The sequence below is a fragment of the Brachionichthys hirsutus genome, chromosome 1, assembly GCF_040956055.1.
Source record: "Brachionichthys hirsutus isolate HB-005 chromosome 1, CSIRO-AGI_Bhir_v1, whole genome shotgun sequence".
Classification (NCBI taxonomy): Eukaryota; Metazoa; Chordata; class Actinopteri; order Lophiiformes; family Brachionichthyidae; genus Brachionichthys; species Brachionichthys hirsutus.
In genome coordinates, this window is record NC_090897.1 from 6,414,112 (window position 1) to 6,431,190 (window position 17,079).

Consider the following 17,079-nt stretch of genomic DNA (forward strand, 5'->3'; position numbering starts at 1 on the left):
AACTTGCTTGAATGCCCCTCCCCTTCCAATAAATAAATAACCAGGTTCATTTAACAAAAATTAAAAAAGGGAAAAAATGATTAAATACACACAATCCGTGTTTCATCATGAGTTGGTTTTCCTGGTTTTGAATTTGTAAACATGCTTTGTCGTATTCAAGATTCCGACTCGGGTCAGAATGCCCCCCTAACCCGGCGTTTATGGAAGCAGCCAATAAGAGGGACCGCACGTAATGTTTCTCTTTCTGTCCAGAGGATGTCTGCTGAGCTTCTCTCTGTGAGCACGAACAATGCCAGTGTCCAAAGCACCACTGTGGGAGGCAACAAACCTTTACACCGCTTCGTTAAGGGGCAGCCCAAGACTGTTGGCGTGAGACAAATGCACCCCCCCTCCCCCCCCCCCCGACCCGGATCACATGCATATCCATTATTGTGTTTCTAGTTTTTAAATGCTGAAGGCAAATCAACCGTTAAGAATTCCTATTTGTATTTGTTTTTCTGGTAGATTGTTGTGCTGGTCCTGGGCTCCTCTTTCATCACTGTGTCGGTGGCAGTCATGCGAGTATCTTATCAATACTTGTGGTCACTGGTGCCGCCCAGTCTCATCCTGGGAGTTCTGGTTGGTAGCGCGAGAAAGTCAAGAAATAATCAATGCATATGGTTTAACTGAGTGCTCGTCATTTCAAATAGTGTCAGTCGTTGACCAACAGTCCTGTTTACACATAACTGTCTCGTGCAGAGCCCCCCCCCCCCCGAACATTTCAGGGATATTTATCAAAACTGCCTTATCTGTCTCTCCTCTCATAGTTCGTCATAAGTGGAATTATGTTTGTTGTGACCGAGCACAACCCGACCAAGAAAACAGTAAGAGCCGTTAAAACACTTTCGGTTATTTCAAAGCAAAAAATAACAGAATTATCTATTTTTAAGGCCAGAGGAGCAGTGCAGTATTTGATTTCAGATTCACATTGAACATCTAAATAAAGGACTAGAATTATCATTTGTCTTAAAGGAGTCTTTTAACATTTCTTTGAATTAGTTTATGATCCTTTGTTTCCCATATACAGCGTGAGCTCTTCCACGGTTATGTATTATGTGTGTTTCCATTTCCCTTGATTTCTCTCTTGGCCATACAGGTAACCATTTCATTGGCTCTGAGTATTGTGAGCCTCCTGGCAGATTTTTGGGTTATCTTCTTCACAGCGCCGAGCATAGCATCCAGAGACTACGACAGACGCTACGGTTTTCATGAGTCTTTTTATGAAAATGGAACCGAGACTATGATCACTGACGAAACGCTGTCATATTCTGTCAAGGTGATGATGATGATGAATATATTTATTAGATAGAATGTTAGAGTACAAGTACAGTCACACAGTAGCATGTATTACAGTACAAATAAAGTCAAACATCCTGTCTAAGAGGAGCATTTCAAAAAAGCCCTTACGGTCTTGTTTCCGTTGAAAGTCCTTCGTACATAAATCATCCACAATTAACGATACAAATTTAACAATACAAATAAAAATAAAACCAATATTAAATTACACAATTGATGCAATGTAACATTAGAAAAACAAAAATAAAATGATTTTACACCGCCAGTGCAAACTAACAATTAATCTAAAATAAATTACACCACTGATGCAAAATGACAATGAATGACAATAAATAACTTACATAAATTACAATAAATTACTAAGGCAATTACTAAGGTGTTGTTATCGAACTAAGCTGGTCAGCTTCACAAAATCAAAAGTATTCAATCATAATATATAATGCTGCCAGGCAACGACATCAAAGATTGATTAGAATCATATCAATTATTTCCAGTAAAACAGCTGTAAATGCACCTAATGAGACTGGCTCACTGGGATTCAATTCATTTTACTATTTGTCAAAAAGTATCTATTAAAATATTAGGATAATTGTTTTTGACATATGAAAAACAATTCTGATTTATTTCTGCATGGAAAATTCAAACATCATGTGAATTTCCCAATCTTCATTTTCTTTATTACTTTTTTTTTTTAGATCTACACGTTAATTAGCAGAGTATAACTATTTTAAACCTCAGGGCACAATGTGTTAAACTAATAGTGCGACACAGTGTGTGTGAGCTTGGTCCATGACTATTATGGACCTTGGCTTTGTGTTCCTTTACTTATTCGTTATGTTATATTGATAGTGTATTTGTTTGTCTACTCTAGACCATGGCGTTGTCTGTGGAAGCAGTCTACTTGTTCTACAGTATCATGGGGGCAATTATTTTTATTGTAATGTCCACTCTGGCTGGGGCTGCCCTGCGCTCTACAAAGAGTCAGGTAAAAAGCCACGACCCACTTTCACACACCCACTAAAGACTTGTCTGAGGAAGTGGGCAAATTTAGCTAAGCGTGATAATTGAAATACCACTCAGGACAAATCAAGCATTTGCAGTGTTCTTCTTCGTTTTCTCTTCAGGCAGTTGTAGTGATGATGACCACAGCAGCAACCGAAGCACCAGAGTAACAAACAGAGGAGGAGGAGAAGAAACACAGAACACGTAGAAAGCTATTAGTGTTCTTCTTCGTTGGTCAACAGGTTTACATGATTCCTACAAATGAAACCGTTTTCACTGGCAAGTTTCTGTTGTGTACAATGAACACCAGCCCATTTGTATATGGAAGCACTTGTCATATTGTTGATGTAATACCAAGTTTAACATTTAAAAGTACATTTCAGATTAAAATGTCAATTACTATTATTAATTTTCCTTGCATCTAAAGAAGATTGAGTAAATGTTTACATTAAATTCAAATTCTTTAAACAATTAACCAATATTTATTTATATATACATACATATATCCATATACATATTGTGTTCGAACCTTATACACAATATTTCCCAATTACAATCTTTTAAATCTTTTGTAAAACATTTGCAGAATTACTTGCTTTAATTTTATATGAAAACTCATTCCACACATGTACAGATTGTATTCTAATCTTCTCAACAATATTTCCCGATCACAATTCTCTTGTACATTTTTTTGCAAAACATTCACAGAAATACAAGTTTTAATTTTATATGAACAGTTACATATTTTTTTACATTTGTTCTTTTGGTTTCTCAAAACACGCTGCTACAATGTCATTCAATTTGAAAATGTTTAATTGGATGAAAAGTTTGTCGGTGCTCTAACACTTTTTATTAATATTTTGTATTGCTTTCTTTTGCAATAGGAAAATTTGATTTACCAGTATATTAGTCTCATATGTATTTCCTCAGACCTCTACACAGTAGGTCATGTATGGAGCAACAAGTGGGTAACATCATGTGTACATATGTGATTTCCAGCTTAACTCATCGCAGAGGGCTGCTGTTTGACTTCTTTAAAAAAAAAAAAATAGCATAATATGGAATTTGTGCTTGTAATTGACTGTGAAAAATTCATTCTTATGAATCCTTGCAAATGTAGAATTGCAGACATTAAGTATTTATTCCTCATTTACGTCAAATGATTTCTAACCAAATATAAACACGATTCTATGATAAGGCTGTGACATTTTATTCATACATGTTTTTTTTTTAAAACAATGTAGAAGTGCTTGCACATGAAAATGTCGTGTGAACATGCATACATGCATGCCTTGAGTGGTAAGAAGTTTTGATGCACTGTGCAGTGTGATCTGTCTCCACCATTCTGTCCCTTGCAGAGAACATAACCATGTCTTCTCATGTTTCAGCAGCAACATTAACTGCAAACACGATGACACCCAATATGCTGTCCTCACAGAGGACATGTGAGACTTCTCCAATAAATCACATATAGATTTATTGGTTAAAAAAAGGGAACACACATTAAAATCATGACATATCTGTGCTATTCCTGTGTAACTGTCCCCAAGGGAGCTTGCATTGTCAGAAAAAAAAAGGAAATGGGTGCAATAACATCTGTTCTAAAATTGTGTGCAAAAAAAAAAGGTTTTCTCTTTGAGTACAGGATAATATAACACAAATCACGCTGCAAACAAGTAAAGTTGATATACCTGCACTTGTCAGATTATATAAACATAATACTGCAAATAATACATTCAGATTTGTGCTATTAGAAGTTTTCCTGACTGGAAAAGAGAAAGGTATGCAATGGCATGCATAAATTAAGAATTGGAGGTCTAACTTATCAGTAAATATTTGCATGTAATAAACAATTAGTTTGTCAGTTGGTATGGCAAACCTGTGAACAATTAAATAAAAAAATATTATAAGAATTATGGCCAAGAGTGAACTAATAAACATTTAAGTTATGCACGAGAAAAGCAAACGAACAAGAAATGAAGACGCTCTGCAGATGTGAGAAGTATTTAGTGATCATTTGCAGCAGTTTAATCTATTTTATTGACCCTGTTCTGCAAAAAGTCATGTTTCCCATCGTTGATAAAAAAGATTTTAAAAACATATTTACTTTAATATATACTTTTTTCTTTTTTTAAACTTGACAGTTTTCATAGCACTACATGTAATTATTCATCTTTGGTGTATTTGAATTTCCATAATCTTGAACAACAAGAAACAAACAAATCGATACGTTTGAATGAAAATGTCCCTCAATAACAAGTGGGAGCTCAGTCAGTTAAGTGAGCTCTCACTATTTTCACACATCAAAGAGGTCGGGGACTTTTGAAAATCACTGCTCAGAGCACAACGCTGGTGAACACGCATGTGCTCCAGGACACGGTACTGGCGTGAAAAGGTCATTGGGCAACGAGGACAGGGGAAGGGTCGTACCCCAAGGTGGCTCCGCATGTGTCTATTCAGAGAGCCCCGCTGGCTAAAGGAGCGGCTGCACAAAGAGCACTGGATGGGGTCGTGAGCAGGAGGGGACAGATGAGCTGATGTATTTCTTGGCACGCTGGCTGAAAGGTTAGACGGTATGCAGACAGACAAAGTAGAGGACACATCAGTTTCTACAGAGTCTGGCACACGAGGAGATGAACGGGCTGTCCAGCTAGCTGTCTGATCGTCACCCTCCCAACCCTGAGCTTTATGTGCAGCATCAGCTGCTGGGCTGCTTTCCACTTTGCCATTAGATTTTCTTTCTTCAGTACTTGTTTCACTGACCCAAATGTTAGTCTCAGTCTCATTAGAACTCTCAGCCACTTGCATGGTCCTTGGTCCGATTCGTCTTTTTTTTGTTTTTGCTAAAGATTTTCCGTGTTGCTGTTGTCTATCATTATCCCCATGTTCTTTTCTCGGTTCATCCCTCCGATTCAATGCAACATATTTCTCTAGTTCATCAGACTTGCGTCTGTCGGACAGGAGTAACTCTGCAGGTTTGCCACTAATGTCCAACAATAGAACCTTGTCTATCGCAGCAAAATGCTGCCCCAGAGAACCGACACCTGGGCTAGTAATGGCAGCAACTTCCTCATCAACGCTGGACTGATCTGAATGACCAGGCTGGCTCACAACAGAATGCTTGTGATCAGGGTCTGTGTGTGGTAACTCTGAGTCATCATTGGGCATGTAGTGATAATATAGACGTCCATGGTACGACTGGCCCATGCAGTTGTGCATGTTGTCAGACACGTTGTCCTTAGGCATTGACATGTTTTGGAGTGGCTCTGAGGTCCAAGAATCTGAGCTGTTGTCATGTTCCAAAGATATTCCTGCAGTAGCATTACCCATAGCTGCATTTTCGTCGTCATGCTCATCCTGGAAAGAGACGGTGTCTATTGTGCTTTTCTCAGCTCTGTGCACCATTGAGTACCAACCATGTTGAGGTCCACAGTGGTTGCGCTGGTTGTCTTGTTTTTCCATATCAACTGAGCACTTAGTTGAGTAGCTTTCTTCCTCTTTTGCTTCTCTCTCGGGACACAAATTACCGGAGTGAGAGTTGCTCCCTTTGCTAGATCCCTGCGCAGGAAGTGGATCTATGGCACTTGGATCTTGTGACCGGTTAGTCTGCTCTGCTGATGCATTTGCCAGTAGGAGTTTGTGGCAATCTGGTTTTTGACGTTTGAGGATAAAATCATCAAAACTTTCATCAGTTTTGTATTTGAATCCTTGGCTTATCCTGTTTAAATCCTTATTCAGTGACGTCAAAGCGTTCCTACAAAGTTTTGTGTGCTTTTGAGATGAATCACATAAATTATCATCTGTAATCTGGGATAATTCAACATCCATATTTTCATCATGATGTGCACTACTGCTGTTATGATCTTGTTTCAGCATGCCTAACTGATCTCCATTGGATTTACAATCTAATCTAGCCCTGCCAGAGCTAACCAGGGCCTGGGTCTCTGGGTGGTACAGAGGGGCTGAAGACACCTCTGACAAAGTTGCTTTACCGCTGTGACGAATAACAGGGACTGCCCCACAGCACAGATATGGTGATGTGGGACAGTGTGAGAAGCATTGTGAGGCAGCAGCATTGGCCTTTAGGTGTGAGGATGAATGATCAGGATGGAGAGATTGCTGTTGCTCTTCTCCGTTTTTCTCTGTATGATTAGACTGTGTCTTTTCCATTCTGCTTGTCTGTTCCTCTTGCACCTCCGCAGTGCAAAGTAAATTCACACTTCTGTTCTTAACTGTTTTCGCTTGTTCCTCTTCTGTTCCCAGTTGTCTGCTCTCTGGTTTTATGCTGCCAGCTGAGTTGAACTGATCCTCTTGCACCTCTTTGTCCACTCTTGACATCCTTTTCATGTCAGCAGGAATACTTTGATTTATATCCTGAGGTGTCAGATAGGTTGTTCGTCTTCTGTCTGTATTTATACTGCTTCCAGTGCTTTTAGACGCACTACAGATGGTGCTGGCATTGCTTAAAGGGCTTGCATAAGTTCTAAAACAGTCTTCTGTACCATTTTCAGTTCTGCTTTCACATGTATTTGTGCCATCCCAATTTTTATCTTCTCTGCCCAGTGAATTTACACTGCAGGTGTCTGATGATGGCAGATACTTATAAATCGTATTCACACTTTTACAATAATTCTCATTAATGTCTTTATGTGGTTGATTCTCAGCTGCTGTATTATTTCCATAATTCACCGTAGTCCTCAGTGTCTCTTCCAGTTCATCCATCTGCAGGTAACAGGCAGCAGAAAGCAGATTGGAGTACTGTTGCTGGCTATGATTGTATGGTACAGTCCCTCTGTAAATGTAGTCCAGGACAAGTCTCAGTATGGAGTCAGACAGACATGGAACCTGTAATTCCACTAGAGTGCCAGTAGAGGATAAAATAGACGCCAAAACTGGACTAGAAGCTGCCAGGACGCATCTGGGAGGGCAAATAATAATTATATATGTCATGTTTCACAAAACACGCAACTATATTTATACACAGGTACTTCTATTTACTGGCCAGTTTGTACCTGCTGGTGTGTTTGTTTATGTTGCTCACCTGTGTGCCAGGTAGAGTTGGCCGGGGTTTTGTCTCAGTCTGAGTACGCCATCGCAGAATTGAGCTTGTTCTCTTTGGAGGTTCAGACTTGCCAGCAGTGATTCTGCACGGTTAGCAGCTTTCTGGGCATATGGAGCCACCTGCAATAAAAGTCAGTGTTACCATGGAAATGAATAGACAAATGTTACCCAAGTACACTCAGCTGTATAGACGTTACATAGTCTGTACTTCAAAAAAGAAGTCAAGAGACTTGTGGGCTCTCTATTTTCCTTTGCATTGTCTGTCTTGGTATGAAAATTGGATTGCCAATCAAAGATTTAATCGTAGAGTTTGTATAGTTTGGTGAAAGTTAACACTGTTTATATTATGGGCTTTATTCCAGCTGAGCATACCTTACTGCTGCTGGAGTCTACGAGCACAGGTTTTCTTTCTTTTATGCCACATAGATTTGTAAGAAATGTTTATTAGTTTTTATTAAAAAGCAAATTATTCTTTGCAACTAAAATCATGCATGCTATCAGTGTGGTACATATTTGTACAGAATAAGCAATACGGTAAATACTTTCTTACCTCCATGTCAAAGTGGAAGAAGAACGAAAAAAGCCGTGATGTGCTGCGTATTTATTGCTCCTCGCTGGCCGGGTCTTTTGGTTGCAACTGGAAGAGAAGAATCGGCGTGAGCTATATAGTCTCAGTCCACTATCTGTGCATGCGCTCATTCGGAAAACTATCACACGCTTTTCATATGGGGGGGCTTGGCATGACGTGGGAGGACAGGTGCTTATATGGCGCGTGCTGTCATCTCACTCCAGAATTTCCATGGTGTCTTATTGGAGGGTGACGGAGACCAGCCCACAGAGCGCCAACTGGACATCATAGAACTGTGGAAAATAGAGACTGCGTTTCCATTCACATCACAACAAGATGATTAAAGAAAATTAACTCTTTAAAATATATACTGGACTAGAAGCTGCCAGGACGCATCTGGGAGGGCAAATAATAATCTGTAAATATGTAATAGTCCATTAATTGTCATTGTTACAGACATGACTCTGCAGCTGACAGAGCAGCATATGCGTCAAACTGAATCTATTTCTAAGCGTTGGGGCAGCACAGTGGCCCAGTGGTTAGCGCTGTTGCCTCACAAAAAGAACGTCACAGGTTTGAAGTTTGCATGGGTTCTTTCCGGGGTCTCCGGCTTCCTCCAAAAACATGCAAATTAGGTGAACTGGTCACTCTAAATTGCCCATAGGTGTGTGTGTGTGTGTGAATGATTGTCTGTCTGTGTGTGGCCCTGTGACGAACTCGCAGCTTGTCCAGGGTGTCCCCTCCTCTCGCCCGTTGACTGCTGTGATAGGCTCCAGCCGGGAAGATTAATGTAAAGAGTTATATACAAGCGATCATTGATGCCCTGAAAAAGAAATCCATTCTATCTGATGTAATTCTATGAGGGAAAGCTCCACCTGTTTTAGGACTGAGGGACATACCCCCACTGACGCTTTGTTGACATCTCCATACTAGGCTATTTCTCCACCCTTCCACACCATGTGCTTGTCACGGTTCTGCCACGGCCACAGGACCGTCATATGATCCATAACCCAGTAGTACATTTCCCTGGAAACTGCAATAAAAATACTACTGCCTCCCATCCTATCACATGAGTTTTAAATGAGTGTAGTGGCAGAACATACAAGTCGATGACGTTTGCGTAACAAATGTTGGTGCTGAATAGGAATACAGTATAGAAAATATTTCAAAATTGTATTTGAATTTCACAATTCACATGTACAAAAACACATTTAATTGATTTTATGGGGGTGACTCAGTTGTTGTTGTTTTTTTAACCTTCTTTGAGAAGACCTTTTCACTATTTTAAAATGATCAGTTGTATATATATGTGTAGGTCAGTCTTCGCCCTAAATCTTGATGCTGTACTAACAGGATGCCACATTTGTTCCTCAGTTGTAGAAAGTAAAGTAAATGTTCAAATAATGACAGTGGTGTGTTTTTTAATCACTTATATATTGATTAAATAAGCAACCTTTTTAATAGTTTAAATCTATTTCAAGTACTGGCAAAAAAAAAGACTGAATGAATAAAATTAAAAGGCCAAATTCTGTTGGAATTACTTTACAGTTTGATGATTTGACGCATAGCATGGTGCTAACCTGATAATTAAGCTGTTATAGTTTCAATTGCTTGTTTTTGATTCAGCCAGGAAATTTAGATGCAAAATCACAAAGATAATAAAAAATTATGCTGCGACGTGAGCAGCAACACAAACACCTACTGTACAGTATTATAAGACTGTTATATTGCCTTTGACTGCTATCCTTTGGTAGCATGTCTCTTGTTGCATGCCAGGAAGAGAGGGCATCCCTTGGCAGACAGCTGGGACGTTCTGGAACTATACATAGAACAACCAAAGGCTGAAGACCAGTTAACAAAAGTACATGTATATTAAATTGATACCTAATTTGTAACCCATTATTTTGGTAAATAAATAAAGTATGTCACACAGATATTTTGTAATAACACGGCTCATTTAAATGTTTACACGGTAGTTCGAAATCAAAGTTGCACTCTTGAATTATCAAGACCAACTAGCAAACATCCTGTTTGTCTGATTTCTTTCTGCAGCGCAATCAGAATAAAATCTACGTTTTAGAAGCTCAAATATGGCGATTGCAAAAGTGCAAGACTGACACAGAAGTGGTGATTAAACTGACACTAAAGTCGATGTACGGTAATATGTATTATCATATTGCACCAATTGAAGTGAAATGCTGGCAAGCACAGACACCAAATATGGAAAGAACAGATGCTGATTTTTTTTTTCTTTTTTCATGTGAATACCACTGTAGCTAACATTCTCTACCATTAAAAGTTCAGAGACTCTTCCCTTTTTGGGAAATAAATAAACACAGGGCAGATTTGAACTGTCCCTGCAGGCAGAAGCACTGCACGAACACTGCATACGCTTGTATTTTACACAAGTCCATCAAATTTAGGTGCTCGTTTTGTATACAAATGTAGTATAATTAAGTGGTGTGTGTAGACGAGAGCAGCAGGACAGAGCGTCTACTGCAGTGTTAACCCTGTGAGGTTAAAATACGCAATTTAAAGAAAACAAACCGTTAAGTGCAAGAGATTTGAACATTTGTAGGACTATCCAAATACACAGACTTGGAGAAGGGATACCCATATCGCCCTAACCCAGTAGCTCCATACTCACTTTGTTCCACTCTGTTCTTAGATCCCTAAGGAATCATTATGTTACTTTATCTCTTAGTTATTCGACGGTAGAGCCAAGACATTGCTGTTTGACATAACTAAAGCCACATCAAATACAAAAATAATTTCCATCCTAAGCCATTTATGAAAAGCTTGTATTTGTTTATGAGTCCTGGAAGGTGAGACGAGGGAATCCTCAGTGAAGATGTCTGGAGAATGTCCCTCTCCCATTTTTACATGTAAGATCACCTTCATCTTGCGCTTTTTTTTTTTTACTCACACATCCAAGACATTGTAATCATGCTATTTGTTGGCTGCTATACTTAGCTCATTGGCATGGTGCTGTACAGGCTCATCCCTACATTAACACCCCTGAAAAACACACAGTAGCAGCAGGCGAGCATAAGAACATGGCAGTCAACAGAATAAATGGGAAGCGGAATGATCCGTATAAGAATGGGGAGCATTCATTCATCTTGTTGGCCTTGATTGCCATTTATAAGCACTAAAGGTGGTCACTGGTTCAAGTCCATGTCATGTCATGTCATGTCATAGGTCCCGCTCATATCTATCTCGCTCATGCCAAGCTGAGATAGACTCCAGCAACTCATGTGGCCTGAAAAGCAAAAGAAAATGGATGGATGCTATTATATTATATTATGCATAATATTACATTACATGTTACATCATGTTTCGTTACGTTTTACCATACATTACTTTGTTACGTTATGCTGTTACTTTACGTTGTTACGTTATGTTGGATTTGATTACATCATGTCAGGTCACGTCAAGTCGCGTCTCTTTTAAAACGAAGTAAAGACAGCTAAACATTCCTTCTTTCCTTTTCTTGAAGATGAAACAACTTGTCCAAAATTACAGGTCACAGGTTCTGCTGGAGGCGGGGTACACCCGGGATGAGAAGCCAATTCATCACAGGGCATTTCAGAAAACAGACAACCATTTATATTCACTCTCAGACCAAAGGACAATGTGGAGTGACTAATTCACCTCCCGGTAAGTTGCATGTTTTTGGTTGTGGGAGGAAACCGGAGAAAGTGGAGAGAGAACAGACAAAGTCCACACTGGAAAACCCCCAGATGGAGTCGAACCCAAGACCTTCTTGCTATGAGCCAACAGTGTCGCCCATGGAATCGCATTCCACTACCAGGCATTGATGATGATACTTGACGAGAAGCACTTGTACTCATAAACTGTTAAATGTACAAATAGCAGAAGAGGGTAGATATATCGTCCTGTTGAGCTTCTCTCGTGTCTTTAATACACAGAACGGTCTGTACTCTCATTTCTCAGATCCTTCAGATCTGCATTTGCATTTCAAAAATCGGTGTAAAAGACATCTTGACCAGTCACCTGCCTCGTTCTCATCATCATGGAACCAAGAAGTAAATTAATATGAGAATCTGATCCATCAGAGTTCTTTCCAATGAGCCTCATCTTTCTGCTGTGTCAGTATAATCCAAATAACTGCTGATCTAGTCTGGTTTCTTCTTCTGCTTTATTTCTCTTTTAGCAGTAGGGTGGGAGGACTGGTCATTTCTTCACAGCTTGCCACTGAAGCGGTTTGATTTCCTGAGAGAAGGTCTGTGGCCTTTTACTGAACCGAAAATGTGATTGCACCGTTTCTGTAATTGACGTCACATATCTTATATTTAACACGCTCCACCATAAACTGAAAGTATGGTTGCTCTAATGCGTTTCTACAAGGTCACTAATGTTTACCGAAAAATGTGACCCTGAGTAGCTGCTTCCCCCTGGTGGTTAAAATGTGTATTGCATGTGATTATTTTAAATGAGACTTTACTACATCCGGTCAAAGATTTTAATAAATAAATAAATATATTTTATCAATTTAAATGAGGATTATTCCAACACCATATATAACTTGTTTAACCAAAGGGATTTTAGACCGTTGCTCCATTTCCTGCGTTCTTCTGATCACGGAGGAGCGCTTGTTGAGTTGCGCGTGTGAGGAAACGTGGGCGGGACGCACTTCCCATGGAGGAGCAACAATTCCGAGAAATACATTTCCAGATAAAGAACGCGATCCTCCTGAGCGCTCGAGAATCCACGCTCACTCCCAAAAAGCGGGTCGACGCTGGTTTGGACAGAAAGGTGGAGATATTTCCAGCATGTCGTTGAAGAGGTAATTTCAGATTACTGGGACTTTACCGTGTCATAAAATAATCCAACGTGTCCGAGGGTTAAAGTAAATGGAACATCTTCTTTTGTTTCTCTCAGGCAAGTGTGCGATGTAATGATTCCCTTTGCGCTTCTTATCTTTGGGAATATTGGGGATGCAGCGATTCTCTCTGGTACAGTCTGTCATCTTGTTCTTATCCGGCTTTTGAACTTTCAGTTTAAATGCGCAAACTCATGGCAAGTCATTGTTCCTGGAATGTTTTCTTTGTGCAGGCGTTAATATTACACGAGGCCCAAACCTCCACTGTACCAACGACTTGAACGAGTTGATGTCATGCGATCTGGAAGCGCAAAACTGCACCGAATACAGTGTGAATATCCGGAGTGACGCCGGATTTGGGTAACTTTTTATTTTATTTTTATTTTTTATATATATAATTTACTGTAAAATCTGCTTCATGTTGGGAAGATTTGGTGATAACTCTCAACAAAGGTTTGATGTTGCTTTACTTATTTTTGAGTCGTCTGGGTTTGGAAATCATACTTTTTGAGGAATTGGCTTACAGCTGACACTGGGCTAAAGATGATGACGTCATTCAAGGGTTGTGTAAGACGAGGAGGAGGAGGATGACTGCTGTAATGGAGGATGGACTAATTACTGATTGTGTATGAAATTGTATTCTCAAGGTCACCTGAGAAAGTTGCGTTGTTTATATTTTTGACAGATTAGTTTTTTTTGCAACTGATTAAAGTTATGATAATCATGAAAAGTTACGTAATTAAATCCCCTTGTCGTAACCAAAGGATTTTGCTGTACACCTTACTATCTTTTCTTCCGCAGGGAGGTGGTTTGCATCTTTAAACAGTGCGACAGCGGTCGGTGTTGTTGCTCTACCAAAATGGAACTTGTTCCCTTTGAGACTCACACTGCAACGGTTTGGAAAGGAAGTGAAAACATGGCGTCAAAAACCATCAACATCACGGAAAGCTGTGAGTTCACAACTTTTAAATCTAAGAACTAAAACCTGCATCCGTAATATGGAGTACCGGTAACTGGCTGATCCAGATCCAGAATGACTTGGAATAAAACAGGAAGAAGGTTGGAGCCATTCCCTTACTTTTCTTAACACTTCTCTGCAGTCAAGCCCCAAATCCCTACAATCACGTCAGTGAAAGAATCCAATGGGAATTTCTACGTCAGATGGAATTCAAACATGGTGGGATCTAACAATGATGACTTGATCGTCCAATTGAGTTACTCTAAAAAAGGGGACACCAAAAAGGTAGGAGCAATAATCGGTGGCATTGTTTAACATTAACCTCAACTGTCCTGGAAATATTCAATCGTTGTTTCTCCATTACAGGTTGTTAAATCTGAGAAACCGACTCTGGTGGGTGAATCGAATCACTTTGTAATTCCTGGCCGTGAATTATCTTCAGGCGCGACATACTTGGTCAGCGTGAAAACGTACTCAAACTGGAGTCACCGCTTCAGTGACAGCAGCGAAGCGTGGGAATTCACAACCAGTAAGAGTTCATCGTGTTGTCGTCCCAGCCCGTGTCATTCTGCGTACTGTTGCTAGCAAACACTGAGTGCAGATCTCTTATTTCCGAGTCTACTGCAAGCCATGTCATCCAAACTTGCTTCATGTATGTTCCTCCACAGCTCTGCCCCATCACACCTTCCTCGCAACAGTCATCAGCATCCTCAGTTTTGCTGCAGTTATCACCGGGGGCATCATATACTGCTGCTACATAAAGTAAGTCTGGCAGATAAAAGACTGGCGCTCACGTGTTGCGATGTTCTTTAATTGTGTGAGAGGTTTTAAATACTCTTAACTGTATTTACTGTAAGTTTTATGTGTCACATTTGCATTTTTGTTTATTTGTGCAATTGGATTTTTAAGGATTAAAGCAAAGTGGTGGGACATAGTTTCCAGCACTCCGAATCACAAGCTCATCGACATGCGTCCGAGTGTGCCACAGGTGAGAAACGTGAAGTTGCCATGGCAACATTAGAGCTGTGAGACAGTCATTTCACAAAATCAGATAGTTAGCCAATGCATTCACATTTTCTGTTCTCTCTACAGTTGTACATATATGTAAATAATAATAATAATATTTAAAATCAACTGCGAAACTGCTTTTATGAATTGATTCTGCTCAACTAAAACATTTCAGAGCTCTAATTGTATAATAATTTGCATTCTCCGTGCTGCAGGTTTTGAAGCCTGCGCTGCCTGTCATCGCCTCCGTCTCTGTTGAATCCCTTCTTTCACATGAGAGCAAACCGTGGTAAGTATGGCTGCTCAAGCGCATCAACAACACAACACGTGCCCTTGAGGATTTCTCTGTGTTTATATTTGCCTTTTCTTCTACATTAAGGCCGAAGGCGCCGCTGCGGGACAGCAGCAACGGGAGCTCCGGGCAAAGCAGCGGCATCCAAACAAACTCCTCTTGTCAAAGTTACGCTACCACAGAACCGGCTGACATTATAGCCGGAGTTCAGGAGGCCCTCGGGAAAGCCTTCCCCAATATAAGTCCCGTATCGCCTTTGACCACCAACCCACTCCTGGATCTGGACAGCGGCTTGCTCTCCTCTCCCTCCACCCTTTGTGACTGGAATTGTGGATTATATGACATTGACAACAAAACGTATTCCATCTTCAACATCCCGCGCCAGCGTATGTCTTGCAGCCCAGCGGTCCAAACGCAAGCTGAAATGCTTTGTGATTCTGCATACCATCCGAGTCGGGGTGACGCTTACCAACCAGTACCAGCTTGCCCGCTTGTAAATGTTCCACCAGCCGCTTCATCTGCTTTGCCAGTGGATATGTCATATCAGCAGTGCAATGCAGGTCCTGGGAGAGTTTCAAATATGGAAGACTCACCCCTCTCGAGTGGCGCCCACAAACCTGAACCGTGCGATTCCCCGTCCCGAGGCGAGGCTGGGTGTGACAGCTCTGATACGTTTGCTGGTGGAACCGGAAAGCTAAACATATGCGATGAAGATCCTTGTTGCAACCTTGTGCCTGCAGGCTCACAGTGCTTTCCGTCAATAGATGACGCTTACAAGCCATTTCACATTCTGGTGAAGCAGCCTGATGGTTTGTTTTCTGGGATGAGAAGGAGAGAGGAGGAAAAACCAGTAAACAAATATCCAGAGGACTTGGTCACCGGGATGCGTCAAACGTCCTTCGGTCCGGTTGTTACAGGTCTCACGAACAATGCAGAGCAGAGCCAGAGCCTCCTCGAGCTCCAAAGGCCTCTTCCTGCTTCGATGACTGTTGATAGCAGCTACAAAATTGTGTAGCTCTAAATATTTAATGCACTAATTTCCGGAGGGTCGGTTTAAATCATAAACACTGTTGAGCTTTATAAAATGAGAACGAGGACGATACGACATTGTTATAGATGCATGACATGAGTGTCAGAAGATGTAATAAATTTACTTTATTTAATTGTAACATGACTGTTAAGTTAACCTTTAAATCTGTTTAAATTAAGTACCTTTGAAGTAAAAACCAAAGATAGTAAAATGAAAGCTGCAACTTTTAGGAGAGCTAACATTTATTTGCCACAATAGTCTGACTGGTCATTGTTAAATGGATGTTGAAAAATGTATTCCGACAGTACTGTGTACAAAGTTAAGAGGAGCAGACTGTCTTGAATCATGTCTGATTATTCATACCAGTAAGCCTGAAATAAAATACGAGTTCACCGAGTAGCAATTGTGTCTTGAACAAGCCACAACGACATGGAGCCAACCGCTGGGCGTCGTGTAATTATTAGCCCGGAGCTCTTCACTGAAAGCGCTGAGGTGATTCCACAGAAAGATGTGTCATCAAAGGAAGTGCTTGGCTCAGAGGAACTCCTACAGACATGTGTTCAGTCGTGGTGGTAGTGGGAGGATGTCACTGTTGCCTCACAGCAAGTAAGTTCCGGTCCTTCCTGCGCGGAGGTTCTCCACGTGTCTGCGTGGGTTTTCTACGCCTTCCTCCCACCACAGAAGACCTGCAGTGAATAGGTCACGCTAAAGTCGTCCATGTGTGCGTGAATGGTTGTCTTTCCTGTGGCCTCCCAACGAGCTGGCGTCTCATCCGGGGTGTGCCCCGCCTCTTGCCCTTTGACTTGGGATGGCTCCAACAATTCGTAACCGGCAGATGGAAGAAATAACAAGAGTTATTAATTATTAAAGATGTGCTGTGATACAGGTGAAGACAGGGAGTGCTGACAGGCATGCAGTGAGTAGCATAACATGTATAATGATATATAGTATATGTATATATATATATATATATATATAT

At 40.6% G+C, this 17,079-nt stretch overlaps 2 protein-coding genes across 2 annotated transcripts; one reads left to right on the forward strand and one right to left on the reverse strand.

The window, feature by feature from the left end:
- Nucleotides 1–4,608: 4,608 nt before the first annotated feature.
- Nucleotides 4,609–7,954, reverse strand: LOC137895708 (hypermethylated in cancer 2 protein-like). Its single transcript, XM_068741213.1, has 4 exons — nt 7,949–7,954; nt 7,379–7,518; nt 7,027–7,255; nt 4,609–5,895 (listed from the first exon to the last, which is right to left on the reverse strand). Exons 1-4 carry the CDS (start codon nt 7,952–7,954, stop codon nt 4,609–4,611), a joined length of 1,662 nt encoding a protein of 553 aa, XP_068597314.1.
- Nucleotides 7,955–13,712: 5,758 nt separating this feature from the next.
- On the forward strand, nt 13,713–16,491 carry LOC137897650 (uncharacterized). Its single transcript, XM_068741894.1, has 6 exons — nt 13,713–13,762; nt 13,913–14,299; nt 14,439–14,532; nt 14,680–14,758; nt 14,994–15,067; nt 15,158–16,491. Exons 4-6 carry the CDS (start codon nt 14,738–14,740, stop codon nt 16,083–16,085), a joined length of 1,023 nt encoding a protein of 340 aa, XP_068597995.1. The 5' UTR covers nt 13,713–13,762; nt 13,913–14,299; nt 14,439–14,532; nt 14,680–14,737; the 3' UTR covers nt 16,086–16,491.
- The last annotated feature ends 588 nt before the right edge of the window (nt 16,492–17,079 follow it).

Excerpts from the sequence above, each read along its gene's own strand:
- LOC137895708 (XM_068741213.1), bottom strand. Across the intron at positions 7,256-7,378 it reads CAACTCTACCTGGCACACAG|ATGCGTCCTGGCAGCTTCTA; the intron begins GTGAGCAACATA and ends TTGCCCTCCCAG. Across the intron at positions 5,896-7,026 it reads AAGAGACACTGAGGACTACG|GGATCTAGCAAAGGGAGCAA; the intron begins GTGAATTATGGA and ends CTTCCTGCGCAG.
- LOC137897650 (XM_068741894.1), top strand. The coding sequence starts at position 14,738 with ATGCGTCCGAGTGTGCCACAG. Across the intron at positions 14,759-14,993 it reads TGCGTCCGAGTGTGCCACAG|GTTTTGAAGCCTGCGCTGCC; the intron begins GTGAGAAACGTG and ends TCCGTGCTGCAG. Across the intron at positions 15,068-15,157 it reads TCACATGAGAGCAAACCGTG|GCCGAAGGCGCCGCTGCGGG; the intron begins GTAAGTATGGCT and ends TTCTACATTAAG.